The 16,176-nt window shown below is 45.9% G+C and overlaps 1 protein-coding gene across 3 annotated transcripts in view; it reads right to left on the minus strand.

Moving 5' to 3' along the window:
• Positions 1–1,151: 1,151 nt before the first annotated feature.
• mlf1 (myeloid leukemia factor 1) overlaps positions 1,152–16,176 on the minus strand; it is a 116,060-nt gene continuing 101,035 nt past the window's right edge. For all 3 annotated transcript variants that reach the window (XM_085990434.1, XM_085990435.1, XM_085990436.1), the window contains 2 exons: positions 15,635–15,746; positions 1,152–1,481 (listed from right to left, as the gene is read on the minus strand). In XM_085990434.1, the coding sequence (XP_085846560.1) occupies positions 1,352–1,481; positions 15,635–15,746 (242 nt within the window). In that variant the 3' untranslated portion in view covers positions 1,152–1,351. The remainder of the gene's footprint in view (positions 1,482–15,634; positions 15,747–16,176) is intronic.

The following is a 16,176-nucleotide window of genomic DNA, read 5'->3' on the forward strand; positions in this document are numbered from 1 at the left end:
AGCTGGTCCCAAGGCTTTCGGATAAGGGATAGTGTACCTGTATTATAATCGGCCAGGTAACTTGCACGTCAACATATCGGACAGATCCCACCGTCTTCAGTTTTAACCTGCTGTTCTGAGAAGGTGGAAGGATACCCACCTGATGCTAACAGGGCCCTTCTTTAAATGTGCAGCTCATGCTCTGATGACTTCAATGGGCTTAATTGCGATTTTAACTGTGCGGAAGCCATCGTGGCTTTCCCATCAGGTGATGATAGCGGGAAGAGGATCCAGGACCAGAAGAGGCCCAAATAGGTACGTTTATTAACTTTGTGGGGCGAAAAGGAGCAGCTCCGCCTTGCCCCAGCAAATGGCAATTTTGAGAGTTGCAGCAAGTGTTGAGTGTGCATGTGTAAGCGGAAGGAGGTGTAGTGAAATAATTGTAGGAGAGGCTTGTGCAGCAGGGGAAAAAAATGAGATAGTGCTGGAGGAAAAGTGTGGTTTGCAGGGTTGTATTTAGAGTGAGAGGTATGTGAAGAGGAATCTTACTTTGGCAGTCCTGGTAAGATCATTTAACCTTTTCTGGCACTACAGCCAGGTCCTGGGAGTGATGCTGCTGGAACTGACCTGTTCAGCCACCTCCACATGCAAGCTGACTTAGTTGTTGTGGCATCTGTCTGCCATCTGGGGAAAACAGGCCCTCCTTCCTGGCCCCGACTTCTTCAATAAGCATCTCCACCACAGTATCAGAAAATCGGGGTGCTCTGACCAACGACATCATGCCTGCTGCTCCATAAAAGCGTTTTACTCACACCAATGAAAATGACACTTCCCCTTTACGAGGTCCAGGCTGACTTTAAAAAGCAGCAGGCCTGCTGGATTTCTCGCCTTCCCAAATGATGGGTCGATCAGCAGCACAATTAGTGCTGGCAGCTCACCACTCATATTTAAATGAGGCTATATCCCAAAAAATCACTTGGGCCTCCCAATAACATCATCAGGTGGGTGTAGCAGTCACTCCACTCATTACCCGATGTACATCATATGTAAAAATCAACCTCAGTATTTCAGTACAATGCCATTGGATCAAATCAGATACTTCACCTGCATTTCTGAACCCTACTTTATTGGATGCCTAACTTGACTCAGTAGATATTTAATATAAACGTCTATTAAATGCAGTTCCTTTATTTGTTGCTTGTTGCGGATGACAAATTGAAATGCTGGTTGTGGAGCTTTAACCAAAAGCTAAAAAAAGAACTGAAGTATTCTACTGGAACTAAACTAGAACTCAAAAAGCAGAGCCTTGGTATTAACAAACAGAAATGGCCTGAGACAGATAATGAAGAGCCAGGTAGTTTCAGCAAAATGGTCATCTCTTTCCATGTTTCGTCATAGGTGATCCTTTTAATCCTGTAACAGCAGAGCTCGTACCAGGACAGCCACAAGTACCAGAGGTAGTAGCAGGGAGCGGAGCAGTTGGTTTTTTGTTACACTTCGTCCTAAAATGCAATAAAGCCATAATTCTGTTACTTTAATTCTTACATTTATGGTGTAAAAACAATTTTCATTGCTATCCACAGTTTTTTGAATAATACTGGCAACATTGATAATCCTTTTTCTCCAGTTGTCAAACTAATGGCAGCAAGAGTTTATTAATTTACAGTCTAGAAGACTGAAACTTAGATGTCCCTATGGTGTATAATTTCAATCAGAGTAGGTGCTTATTCTTTAGGACTCATATTCAATATTGGCCCAGATTTTGCGGTTAGCGGCGAAGGAACGGTGCTCACTGTTAACCTCGAAAAAAGCTGCCCACAAAGTTTTATCGGGTTCTAGAGCGCAGAATTCCTCTATTCCGACATTACTTTGAATTTGGCGCCTTCTACAAAGGATCTGTGGCATCCGGCAACAGGCTGATCAGCCAGTTAGATTGAAGAATTCTCACAGATGGCAAAGCAGGAAGTAAAAAGCAGGGAATATAAATCACATTTAAATTATTGTACAGAAAGCTAAAAAAAATACATATAGGGTTGAGGGAGAAACGTAAATATCAGAACACAAACTTTCAAAAAAAGTTTTCAATTTTTTTTAAATCTGCAATTTTTAAATGTTCTACAGAGGGAATGAGACTCCACACTTGTACAATTAGTTTTTCAGGGTCAGTGAGGTTGTTCAGCAGTAATTATGACTTAGTACGCCATTAAAAACTCAGTTACTCCTGACTGAACAAGGCTCAACTTTTTCATTGGTTCTTACAGCGAGAATAGTGTGTAAATAGTTGAAGCTCACGACACATCAGTGATTTCTAATTGATTTCATCTGCATAGACTGCAACAGCACACCCTGTGGAGGAGCAGGGTATCACTGACAGCAACTTCCCAATTTCCACATTTAACTGTGCATGTGCAGACGCCAGAAGTTGCTGTCAGTTTTACACAGTAATAACGGCAAACGCTGACACTCTTGCCGTTATTGTACCATAAATTTCAGGCCATTATTGCTCTTCAGATGCATGTTCTCTGAACTGCAGCAGTACTTATCTGTAGGATTACTACTTCAGAATGTGATATAAAATAATACCCTTTATTTTAGATTTCAAAGTATCACAGTGTCACCGTTTATAACGTAAAAACTGCTACTGCCTCTTGCCTGGCTTCTTCAGCAGTTAGTTTTTTTTTAAATAGTTGAATAATCCAATCTTTACTTGCACAAGATATACACCTAGTGGAGTTTTCATTATCTACCATAATGGGGAAACCCCCTTCCACAGTGGCTAATTGAAATTGGCAGATAATCTGTCTTCTATTTTGCTTTTACATGTACGGTACAGCGTCACATTGGAAAGGGAATGGAAACAATACAAATAACAAACAAATGTAATTTTTTGAGTTATGAAATTGACTTATGTTAGTCAGGAGATTGATGTTCATGGGGAGTGCAATGAAGCCATGTCTCGAGCAAGGCTTTATCCTGCAAACATTTTGATCAATGATGGCGGTTCTGCTGTATTTTATGAAAATCACCAATATATAAAAATGAACTCGATATATTTCTGAACAGTTGCATAGTGCAACATCATCACAGGCATACAAGTCAAAATAATCTGTTGTTTAGGAATGGTTTGCATAAAAAAGGTAAATAAAATCAGTTTTGCATAAAGAGAAGGGCAGAGTACAAATCAACACATGTTCTAGTAGTGCTAACTGAGGCATTGGTCCGACTCTCTGGAGTACTGTGCAGAGTTCTATTCAATGAATCATACAAACAATATTATTGCTCCTGTGAGGATACAGAGGCAAGCAACAATGATTTTGAGTATCAGGAATTTAAATTACAAGAAATGGTTAAAATAAAGGTTGGCTTTACTTCCTTTTGAAAAGATATATAAAGATGGTTTAATTTAAGTTTTTAAGATTAAGTGAAGAGGAATGACAAAGTCAGGCAAATTCTTTACTATGGTGAAGGGCTCAAAGGGTATGGGGTACAACTTAAAAAAATAAGAGCTCAGGCTCTGTACTTGCTTAAAAGCTGTTCATCTCTAACATCTTCCAGTTCTGATGAAAGGTCATCGACCTGACACGTTAACTCTGTTTCTCTCGCCACAGATGCTGCCTGACCTGCTGAGTGTTTCCAGCATTTTCTGTTTTTATTTTAAAAAATAGGAAGTTATGAGTTAGAAGGAAAGTTGAATCTTTTTACATAAAGATTAACAGACTTTTGGAACAAGTTGACAGGGAATGCTATTTAAATGAATAGTATAAATGGGTTCATGAGGCAATAGGATGCGTTTTTGAGGAGAAAAGGGCTTGAGTGATACAGTGAGAAGGCAGGTAGGTGAAGTTGAAATCAATCAAAAAGAGCCAGACTCAGTAAGCCTAATCTGTTTCTTGCGCCTCATTCTACAGACTTTTATGAGGCATCACAAGGAATTCAGCTAATACTTAGAGGTATTTCATAAAAACCCTAGCAGGGGATGTAAAGCTAAATGGGAGTTGTAGCGGTACCACCGGGTGTCCCTTACTTATGATACATAATTCCCTTTAACTTACCTATGTATATATATATATACTAGCTGGGGAGCCCCGCGTTGCGAGGGCAATTTTGGGGCGCTTGGTCTCCCTGCCCCTGTGTGTCCCCCCTCTCCCTGTCATGTCCTCTCCCTGTCCTATCCCTCCCTCCCCTCCCCTCCTCTCCTCTCCCTCCCCTCCTCTTCCTCCCCTCCCCTGTCTCCCTCCCGCCTCCCTCCCTCCCTCCCCTCCCCTGTCTCCCTCCCTCCCTCCCCTCGCCCACCCCCACCCCTCCCCTCTGTCCCTCTCTCCGGCCCCTCCCCCTGCCTAGCGCCTGAGGTCCGGAGCTGAGGTCCCCCGCGTATCGCGCGGCTGATGGACGGCCGCTGTGGGCGGGCGGGCGGCGCATGCGCGGGCGGCACGAGCCCCCCGCGATTTCCCGAGGCTCGCCCCCCCCGCGATTTCCCGAGGCTCTCCCCCCACGCGATTTCCCGAGGCTCTCCCCCCACCCCGCGATTTCCCAAGGCTCTCCCCCCCCCCCCGCGATTTCCCGAGGCTCTCCCCCCCGCGATTTCCCGAGGCTCTCCCCCCCCCGCGATTTCCCGAGGCTCTCCCCCCCCGTGATTTCCCGAGGCTCTCCCCCCCCCCGCGATTTCCCGAGGCTCTCCCCCCGCCGCGATTTCCCGAGGCTCTCCCCCCCCCGCGATTTCCTGAGGCTCTCCCCCCCCCGCGATTTCCCGAGGCTCTCCCCCCCCCCACTATTAAATTGTTATTTAATTCCCTAACACATCATTAAAATATTTACCTTAGTTCCCTAACACACAGGAAGTGTGGGGGAAAAAATTGTGAAAAATCAAGATGGCGGCCACTCACCTCGGTTCAGAAGGATAAGGCCCGCCCACACACGCACCGATTGGTCGACCGGTCAGGTCACCGAAGCGTAGGATTGGTCAATCGTCGAGTCACTCGACACTCAACTGTAGGATGGCACGCGCCCGTCCGATTGGTCGACCTCGACGTCACACGGTCGCTAATGAGATGCTAATGAGCGGAACACTGAACGTTTTTCGGATACCGCGGGCGGGATTTTTGTCCGGCCGAAACGTAAATACGCCTATGACCGGTCCGGAATCGCAAGCTTTCTTTTGAGGCAACGCGCGCGTCGGTACGCTCTATAACTTTCAAACGTATAGAGAACAGACAGACAGACAGACATCGGGACAGACAGAAGAGCCATATATATATATATATATATAGTTTACCTGTTCGGGCCGTTGCCCCTTTAAGAGTGCGACCTAACGTAATGATGTCACGTCGCGCATCACGTGCCTCACCCAGGCGCGAGCCGGCCCAGCTCGGCCTCCCGCTCCCACGTCAATCGCCGGCCCAGCTCGGCCTCCCGCTCCCGCGACTTCGGCCGCATCGGCCAGCTGCAGTGCTGGGTGCTGCTCGCTCCAGCGACTTCGGCCGCATCGGCCAGCTGCAGTGCTGGGTGCTGCCCGCTCCCGCGACTTCGGCTGCAACGGCCAGCTGCAGTGCTGGGTGCTGCTCGCTCCAGCGACTTCGGCCGCATCGGCCAGCTGCAGTGCTGGGTGCTGCCCGCTCCCGCGACTTCGGCTGCAACGGCCAGCTGCAGTGCCAGGTGCCGGGTAAACGCGATGACGCGGACAAACACGATGACGTCACGTCGCAAGTCATGTGACGCTCCAAGCGCGGGAAACGCGATGACGTCACGATGCAAACGCGATGACGTCATCGCGCAAACCTCCGGACTGCCTAGTCAGTCCTCGTGGCGTCCCCGTTCGGGTAAGACCTGTTCCAAGGCTCTCCTGCATTGATCTTTGTTGTTTTCTGTACTTCGTCAAATCCTTCATTAAAAACCTATTGGATTGTTTCTCCTGAGTCGACCTCAATGATTTGGTTCGGAATACACCTATTCCTACAAGTACTTTGTCCTTCTGATGTATCCCTTCCAATTCAAATCTACAAGTATTTAACAGGGGATTTCCTGAATTTTATGTGAAAATACACATCCTTGATATCTGTGATTGCGAGCTGGTGCTCCTGATGTACTGCTTGAATAACCTAACATAATCTCCTCTCACCATCCAGCAACGCTTCAGTTTTAAAATTCTCATCCTTGTTTTCAAATCCCTCCAAGTCCTCGCCCCTCCCTATCTTTGTAACTTCCTCTAGCCCTACAACCCTCCAAGATCTCTACACTCCTCCAATTCTGGCCTCCTGCGCATCCCTATTTTAATCGCTCCACCAATGGCAGCCGTGCTTACAGCTGCCTAGGCCCTAAACTCTGGAATTCCCTCTCTACCTCTCTCCTTTAAGACGCACCTTAGAACCTACCTTTTTGACCAAGCTTTTGGTCATCTGTCCTAATATCTCCTATGTGGCTCGGTGTCAAAATTTTGTTTGATAACGATGCAGTGAAGCACCTTGGGATGTTTTACTATGCTAAAGGCGCTACATAAATGCAAGCTGTTGTTGCCGTTGGAACTTTTAAAATAAAGGAACACAGGATATTTTCCTTGACACCTTACACTTGACTTTATGACATTGGAAAGTCGTTCAGGTGACCACACTCCATGTGGTACAGAAAGTTCCAAGTGTGATGATGATGATTATAACAACATGCATTTAGATAATGTTCCTCAAATAAATGAACATCTTGGAGCACTTTACACAGGGAGGGAGCAGGAAATGAAGGACTGGGGTGGCAGTCAAAATTGAAAGCACAGTCAAGAGGTTTTCCCAGTCTTCAGAAGGCTGGGTGAGAGGTAGCAAGACAAAGTGGCATTGGAAGAGAATTCCCAAAGGCAGGGACATAATGGCTGAAGGATCAACCAGAGACAGCAAAGGACCAAGCAGTAAATGAGAGTCAGAGGAAAAGAAGATATGGACTGCGATGTGGCAGTGAATGGATTTCAAAACGGGGATCCAAAAAAAATCAATCTTCTGGGCACAGGTAGTCAATAGAGTTGGGCTCGAATAAGGGCAATGGACTTCTGAGACATGATGTGAGATAGGACTCAGATTGCAAAATTCTAGCATTAGCCGATTTGTTAAGGGTGAATGTCGGTAAGGTGAGACAGCATAGCAACAGCCCTGATGCTACGGAAGAGGTAGATCTGGGTGTTATCAGTATACATTTGGAAGCTGAAACTTTGCTTGCGGATGATTTAGGAGTACTACCAGATGTGACTGTGTGTACAAGGGAAAATAAATCATTTTGGGAGGTGCAACAAATGGATTAGACCAGAAAGAATTAGGAGATAGATTGGTTTATAGTGTCAAAATCAAGCAAGGATATCAACGAGGGACAATGAGTTACAAAATATGTCACTATTGGCTTTGATCAGGACAGTCTTAGTGCAGTGGGCGACTTGGAAATCAGATACTGAACACAGAGTGATGAGAAGAGTGTGTCCTTGGATGGTAGCAACATGTTGAAGGATCTTGGAGAGAAAGAACAGTAAATTTGAGAGGATAGAGGGTGGGCTTTTTCAGGAGGTAGGTGATGACTATGGTTTTGAAAGAGGAGAAACGAAACTGAGAGATAGGGAGATGTTGACAATCATAAGAATGGTATGTTGGGTAGTGGGCTTAATGGGGAAACTGAGTTTAATGAGGGGAGAACAAGGTGCAGAGAAGCTGCAGACTGTAATGGGGGAAGGAGAGGCAACTGGATTTAGGAAACCAAGTCCATGAGCTCCTCACATATAAAATCAGAGATAAGGAGGGTGATGAGGTGGCTAGTGGTGGTGCAGGGGTTTGGAGTCGCTGTTGCCCTTCACAATGAATAATAAAAGGATCTGGCTGTTTAAAGAGGAGCAAAACAGTTTGAAGTGGTGAAGCCAAATCTGGAAGTGGTGAAGCCAAATCTGGAAGTGGACATTCACGTTGGTTGTATGCTTCTATTTGCAGGCATGGACTTGAATCCAGGCTTGGCTGTTGTATCAAGAGGAATAGTGGGGGTGGGAGACGATCAAGGATCTGATGGGGATGAAGGCATCAAAAAATGGAAGCAAGTCAGTTTTTGAGATTGGCAGAGTCACCGATGCTTCTGTGGTTAACAGATCAGCAAGAAGAAACTGGAGGGGGTTCTGCCGAAGGGATAGCAGGTAGTTTTTTCTAGTCATGAAAACAAAAGTGGTTGACAAGGAGAAATGTATAATGAAAAAGAGCAAGTTACTGGAGATGGTTCTGTCAGTGACCTTGGAGATGGAGGTGCCTCATGTGATGGCAAGTTTGAAGTGTGGCTACGATATGAGCTTATATGCAGGGTGAAGTTGAGGGAAGAAGAGGGCAGAGAAATCAGAGGTGATGTAGATGGGGGGATTTGAGGTGCAGGTTGAAGTCACCAAGCATGAAAATTTGATGAACACTGAGGCTGAGTGAACCCAGAAGGCAGAACATTTTGGCCAGTAAGCACAATGGGACAGCAAACGATGAGAATGTTGAAGTGGAAGTGAGTTGAAGAGTGAGATATGTAAATGGTGGGTGGGGGGGGGGGGGGGGAAAGAGTCAGAGAAATACAGGGTTAAGCCACTTCCATGACAGTTTTGAGCAGGGGCTTGATAGAATATGTAGTTTAAGTGGGTGCTACCTTGCTGAGCAGGAATGAGTTGTAGTGTATGTACCTTTAAGAGGAACTATGTTTTTGAAGCCCTGTATACTGTAGTACCAGTAGTGACCACTCGGGTATATAAGCCTGTATAGCGTCTTGTGTAGTTAGTTCACCTCCAGACTTTGTTCAGTAAACACTTGTTAAATCAACTCCTGCATTCCGTGTCTCCATTAACACACGGATCTAACAGTGGCGACGAGTTAGAAACGAACTTACCTGCAATTCGGCAACACCTCAAGGAGATCGATTCCTCAGACGAAGGTCGAAGCCAGAAGCAAGAAAAAAAAACTGTGGTTTCACCAGCTAAACGGGCTGGTGGCAGGTAGTGCACTGATCCTTCCTGGGCTGCGGCAGGCTAGAGCTCGATCGGGTGGCTCTGCAACGGGGCCGGGCAGCGAGTCGGGAAGCAGAAGCAAAGAGAGAGGGTGGAGCACTCAGGGCGTGGCCGGTGCTGCAAAGCAGGTCGGCGTTCGGACCGAGCAGAGGGAGGGGAAAGTCCTAGAGGGTCCGCTCCACGACGGGAACGGTTCTCCAAGTAACGGAGAAACTATTGAAGCGATATATAAAAAAAAATAGAAATACCGTGAAAAGCTGCAGGTCGCAACGGGAACCGCGGAGAACAGCGTTGGCAGCAGCAGCAGTGGCGGGAAAGCGCGGGAGGCGCCATCTTAACTCGGCGGGGAAGAAAGAAAAGCGTGGGAGGCGCCATTTTGATCCATCGGGGACGGAGGAAAAGCCATTTTAGATTTTCAAGATGCCGAAGACTGGCAATATTACTGCTTTCGATAGTGATATAGAAGATTGGGCCACATATGTGGAAAGAGTGGAGGTATATTGCAAGGCGAATGAAGTAGCGGATGATAAAAAGGCATCGGTACTTCTAAATCTGATGGGCGCAAGGACATACGGGCTGTTACGAAACTTGATCACTCCAGCCAAACCGATGGACAAGAATTTTAAGGAGATTGTTGATACCTTACAGGAGCACTTAAACCCAACACCGCTGCTGATAGCGGGACGATTCAAATTCTTCAGGAGGAATCAGCACAAGAATGAAAGTAACGCTGATTACCTCACCGAATTACGAAAGCTGGCAAAGCACTGCCAATTCGGGGCAGGACTGGCAGATTCTCTACGAGACAAATTCGTCTGCGGTCTCCTAAGCGAAGGAACACAGAAAAGACTACTTTCTGAGAAAGATTTGACACTGGACAAGGCTTTCAGTGTGGCTGTATCATACGAAGCAGCAGCAAGAGGAGCTGCAGAGATACAGCAAAAGCCACAGGACTTCGGCACCCATGAAATGACACGGGGTTTCGAGAGATGTTATCGCTGCGGCAGATCCACCCATGACCAGAAGGACTGCTGGTTCAAGGACAAAGCATGCAGGCAATGCGGAAAGATGGGACACATTGCACGTGTATGCAGATCTGGAAAGAAATCCGCTGACAGTAAAAAGGTCAATAAGGAAAAGTACAGAAAGGTACAAATGATGACGGACAGTAGCTCCGAAGACCAGAAGAGCGATAGCGACTCCGGAAACAAGAGACTAAGCTGTCTCAAATTACATAATGTAATTGCCAAAGAAGATTACCAGTCCATTTGGGTCACCCTCACAATAGCGGGGTCCCCAGTCAAAATGGAGCTAGATACAGGATCAGCTCTGACCGTCATGAGTCGACGGTCACGGTGGCATAGTGGTTAGCACTGTTGCCTCACAGCGCCAGGGACCCGAGTTCGAATCCGGCCTCGGGCGACTGTCTGTGTGGAGTTTGCACATTCTCCCCGTGTTTGCGTGGGTTTTCTCCGGGTGCTCCGGTTTCCTCCCACAGTCCAAAGATGTGCGGGTTAGGTTGATTGGCTATGATAAATTGACCCTTAGTGTTAGGGGGATTAAATACGTGGGGTTACAGGGATAGGGTGGGATATGTGTTGGTGTAGGGGTTACGGGGATTGGGTGGGATATGTGTCGGTGCAGGCTCGATGGGCCGAAATGGCCTCTATCTGCACTGTGGGGTTTCTGTGATTCTGTGATTACGAGCGGCTATTTCCACATATACCTTTGAAAGGCACATCCATTATCTTGAAGACATATATGGGGCAGAAAGTATACCCCAGAGGGAAAATGAGGGTGCCTGTTGTATACAACGGCAAGGAAATACAGAAGTTGTATTTATACGTTCTGCAAGATGGTGGTCCACCGTTGTTGGGACGTGAATGGATCAGAAAGATACGTTCAGACTGGCACTCCATTCAGGCACTGACGGTGACCAGTAAGAAAAAAAACGATGATGACGTCATACCTGGACGATTAAAAGAAATCTTGGCTAACGCCAAAGAAGTGTTTCAACAGGAACTAGGAAGCCTGAAAGGCGCCACCGCCTCAATAAAAGTGGAAGATGCGGCAATTCCCAAGTTTTTTAAGGCAAGGCTGGTGCCATACGCAATTCGTCCAGCCGTCGAGGCAGAGCTGGAGAATTTGGAAAAAGCAGGCGTGTTATCCAAGGTAGATTGGAGCGAGTGGGCAACACCCATCGTCCCGGTCCTGAAGAAAACGTTGAATAATGATAAATCTGAAGAACAGAGAAAAGTTCGCATCTGTGGGGACTTCAAGGTGACTGTAAACCTGGTTCTTCACACGGTACAGTATCCTCTTCCGAGGATAGAAGATATTTTCGCCTCACTATCCAGAGGGAAACGTTTCGCCAAAATTGACTTAGCACAGGCATATCTACAGATGGAGGTTGAGGAGGCCTCTAAAAAGTATCTCACGATAAACACACACAAAGGCCTGTACCAGTACAATCGACTGGTTTTCAGAGTGGCATCAGCTCCGGCTATCTGGCAAAGAGCTATGGAGCAAGTCCTGCAAGGGATTCCGGGGACTCAATGCTACCTAGACGACATCCTTGTAACAGGAGAAAACGACAACGAGCACCTTGCCAACTTGGAGCAGGTGCTCACGAGGCTGAGAGAACGGGGCCTACGAGCAAATCGCCCCAAGTGCGAATTTTTCCAGAAACAAATATCATATTGTGGCCATGTCATTAACGAAGAAGGGTTGCATAAGTCACCTGAAAAAATTGAAGCGGTCGTAAAGGCCCCAGCGCCTGAGAATGTCTCACAATTAAGGTCGTTCCTGGGATTAGTAAATTACTATCATAAATTTTTACCAAACTTGTCGACGGTTCTGCACCCTCTTAACGCACTGCTACAAACGGGAGTAGTTTGGAAATGGAGCAAAGACTGTAAACGTGCCTTCCATAAATGCAAAGGCTTGATCACGTCCAGGGAAGTGTTGGCTCGTTACAACCCATCACTGCCAATCAGACTGGCGTGCGATGCATCCCCTTACGGCGTGGGAGCGGTATTATCGCATAGATTCCCTGATGGCTCGGAGCGGCCGATAGTTTTTGCGTCACGCTCATTGAACTCAGTTGAGCGTAACTATGCCCAGATCGACAGGGAGGCACTCAGCCTGGTGTGGGGGGTGAAGAAATTCAACCATTACCTACACGGACAAAAATTTACCTTGTTGACTGACCATCAACCCCTCGTCTCCATATTCAACCCTAAAAAGGGCGTTCCCATTATGACAGCGCAAAGGCTACAGAGGTGGTCCCTTTTCCTAGGGGCACACCAATATGACATAGAATACAAAGGAACAAAACAGCATGGGAATGCTGACGGGTTATCGCGCCTACCGTTGCCAACGGTGGAAGAGGCGCCTACAGTGGACCCAGTGGAGATGTTCCACTCGACCATAGTGGAATGTCTACCGGTGACAAATTCTACCATTGAAAAGGAAACGCGAAATGACCCGACTCTCTCACGAGTCTACGATATAACGGTGAAGGGATGGCCAGCACATGGCGAACCACTGTTGCCAGCATTCTCGCAAAGAAAAGAACAGCTGTCAGTGTGCCGAGGAACCTTGATGTGTGGATCCAGAGTGGTGATTCCACCCAAACTCAAGGATAGAGTGCTAAAGGAGCTTCACGAGGGGCATCTGGGTGGAGTGAAAATGAAGAACTTAGCCAGAGCGTTTGTGTGGTGGCCAGGTATCGATGGAGACATCGAAGAAATGACCAAGAGCTGTCTAGGATGCCAGAAGGTCCAAAACGCCCCACCACAAGCCCCTCTACATCCATGGGAGTGGCCCTCATCTCCATGGCAAAGGGTACATGTCGACTTTGCTGGTCCATTTATGGATTCAATGTTCTTAATCGCGGTGGATGCACACTCCAAGTGGCCGGAGGTAATAAAGATGTCCTCCACCACCACGGAAAAAACCATCACAGTATTATGGACCATATTCGCCAGGAATGGGCTGCCTGAACAGATCTGTTCTGATAATGGACCGCAATTTGTATCCGAAGAATTCAGGAAGTTCTTAAAAAACAATGGGGTTAAGCACTACACGTCCGCCCCATACCATCCCGCCACCAATGGATTGGCTGAAAGGTTTGTCCAGACCTTCAAGAAGGCCATAAAGGCCATGGGTAATGAAGACATAAATCTACAACATAAGGTAGATAGCATCTTGTTTGCGTACAGGAATGCAACACATGTGGTTACAAACCAAATCCCCGTCATGATGTTTTTCAATAGAAGCCTAAGATGCCGGCTGGATTTGGTCAAGCCAAACGTCAGAAGGGACGTAGAGAACCGGCAATTTCAAAGCATGAATGAAAGGCCAACTAGAACCTTCCAGATAGGTCAACCAGTTTTGGCCCGGGACTACCGTACCGAGAAATGGCAGCCTGGAACTATTTGCACACGACTAGGACCGCTGATGTATACCGTGGACATTGGAGAAAGCATAATAAGGCGCCATGCTGACCAGATCATAGAGTCATCCGAAAAAGGACAACCTACACCACAACTTTATACGCCTAGTGATGAAGCAGAGATACCCATAGTATCTACCTCCGATCCGGTGATACTGGAACCAGATGAACCCAACACTGGCATTGAAGCCGAATCGACCTTGCCAAAAGAACCTACTACACCACCGAGGCGTTATCCGGACCGAGTCAGGAAGCCTCCAGAGAGACTGAATTTGTAATTGATTAACTTCAGCAAATGTGTATATTATTGTTCTTGTAAAAATGTTATTTAATGATTACTTAAAATGTTATGTACTATTTATCTAAAAGGGGAGGAATTGTAGTGTATGTACCTTTAAGAGGAACTATGTTTTTGAAGCCCTGTATACTGTAGTGCCAGTAGTGACCACTCGGGTATATAAGCCTGTATAGCGTCTTGTGTAGTTCGTTCACCTCCAGACTTTGTTCAGTAAACACTTGTTAAATCAACTCCTGCATTCCGTGTCTCCATTAACACACGGATCTAACATTAGTGAGCCAGGTTTTAGTGAGGTCAGGCCAAGAATATGAATTACATCATCCTGGATGACTTCAAAAATGAGTAGGGCCTCATTTCTAAGAGAGCAAACATGTTGTAGGGTATTATAGGATGGGTGAAGAAATCGGGGGTAATCTGCCCTTGTTCATTCACAGCATTCTCCACATCCCTCACATGACTAAATAATGCTGACAGGAAGGAGTGGAGGGGCTTTTTCATGCAATCTACACTTTGGGAGCTTTGTCAGATTTGCTGGTACATAAATTATCCGTGCCAGAGAGGTCTAAAAAATATTGCTTTGTAAGGTACTTTACCCCTTAATTTTCCAGAAAATTCATAATTCTCAAGTACACACATTTTGACTCATTAGTTTCAACTTGTCTCTGACTTACACATAATCTGACATTTCCTATTTTGCCACATGAATAAGAAGCTACCAAGTGGGTTGTAGGAGCTGTTATTGAGTGACCAAGGCAGGTAGTAGAGCTGGAGGGGCTTCTGATGAAACCCTTTAGCTGGCTGGATTCTAGTTTGTGACAGAGTTGTTGATATAAAGGCTCACCTGAAGTAACCAAATAATTGATTAGATCTGTCTCAAATAACAGGCCCAAGGTGCAACTGTGGTGTTTGAAGCCCCCCAGCACATCTTCAACCTGCTTATTAAACAAACCTTTTCCAAAGGGCACCTGCAGAAGATTGGTTTGAAGCAGTTGACAAAAGGCACAATGTTAAGCCACGCACACCAGAATTACTCTCAGTGAGAGAGAGTCATTATGGCACAGAAGGAGGCCATTTGGCCCATCGAGTCCATGCCGGCTTGCTGTTGAGCAATCCAGTCAGTCCCATTCCCCTGCTCTATCCCCATAGCTCTGCAAGTTTATTTCCCTGAAGTGCCTATCCAATTTCCTTTTGAAATCATTGATCATCTCCGCTTCCACCACCCTCATCGGTAGCGAGTTCCAGAGATCTCTCATTCCTAAGTCTCGGGCACCAACTGCAACAGTGACATTTCAATATCCTAAAAACCTCAATCAACTCACCCTTAACCTTCTATAATCCAGGGAATACAAGCCTAGTTTATGTAATCTCTCCTCGTAATCAAACCCTTGGAGCCCTGGTAACATTCTGGTTAATCTGCGCTGCGTTCCTCCCAAGGCCAATATATCCTTTCTAAGGTGGGGTGCCTAGAATTGTACACAGTACTCCAGATGTGGTCTAACCAGGGCTTTGTGTAGCTGTAACTAAACTTCCCTTTATATTCTAGCCCTAGATATAAAGGCTAACATTCCATTAGCCTTTTTGATTATTTTTTGTATCTGCACCTGTTTTAAGCATATAAAACAAGCATATATCTTGCAAGCAAAACAAATGTGTAAGAGAATCAGTATGAACAGTTTTATGTAGAGGGGAAACAAAACATGGTAAAAGTCCTCGTGGAAGGGTGTTGGCAATTTTTTTGATCCCTAGTTTTGTTGATTCTGATTAATGAGTCCAATGAGTTCAACTCTAAAGATGCAAAATGTCTGTCAGTCCCAACCAGGCGGTTCAAATTCACTAACATATTTTAAATTCTACCTCAATATTAGGCTACTTTATTTAAAAACATAATCCTGTAAATAAATAAAAGAATCTGATGTACCTTTTTCCTTCCATGGCTTTTTTTACATCCTGAAGACCATATGGATGTTGTCCAGAAGGCATAAATGTCGACACCCTCTGCTGCCATTCTTCATCAAACACTGGTGCATCAGCTGTTAAATTATAAAAACAAAATAATGAAATAGGTTACCAAATATATATTAGATGTAGTGAAGCAATTTTCGTTAGCCCCCGCCCCTTCACTCAACCAGAAGGCAAATGATGAGTTCCACTTGGTTGTATTTCAGAAGTGCATCTGAAGCCACCTGCATTTTCTGGTTTGGGCTTATGACTTGCATGTTATGGGTGTATGATGAGCGTGGGAATAAAATGGAAATTAACTGATTCGAATGTGGGCTGCGCAGTTTGACTGAAGAGAAGTCTGCTGAAAAGCCAGGGAAAGGCAGGACAAGTGCAGTTCAAGAAGAGCCTAACATTTCTGCAATATGCAGAGTGATGCATAGCTTGGAAAGAAATGGCAGGCTCCATAAATGCTAGCAGCTCTGTTCAGAGGATATAGCTACAATGTTGCAAGAAATGTAA

This window comes from Somniosus microcephalus, chromosome 6 (genome assembly GCF_052327205.1).
Source record: "Somniosus microcephalus isolate GS21.2 chromosome 6, FLI_Smic_1.0, whole genome shotgun sequence".
Taxonomy (NCBI): domain Eukaryota; kingdom Metazoa; phylum Chordata; class Chondrichthyes; order Squaliformes; family Somniosidae; genus Somniosus; species Somniosus microcephalus.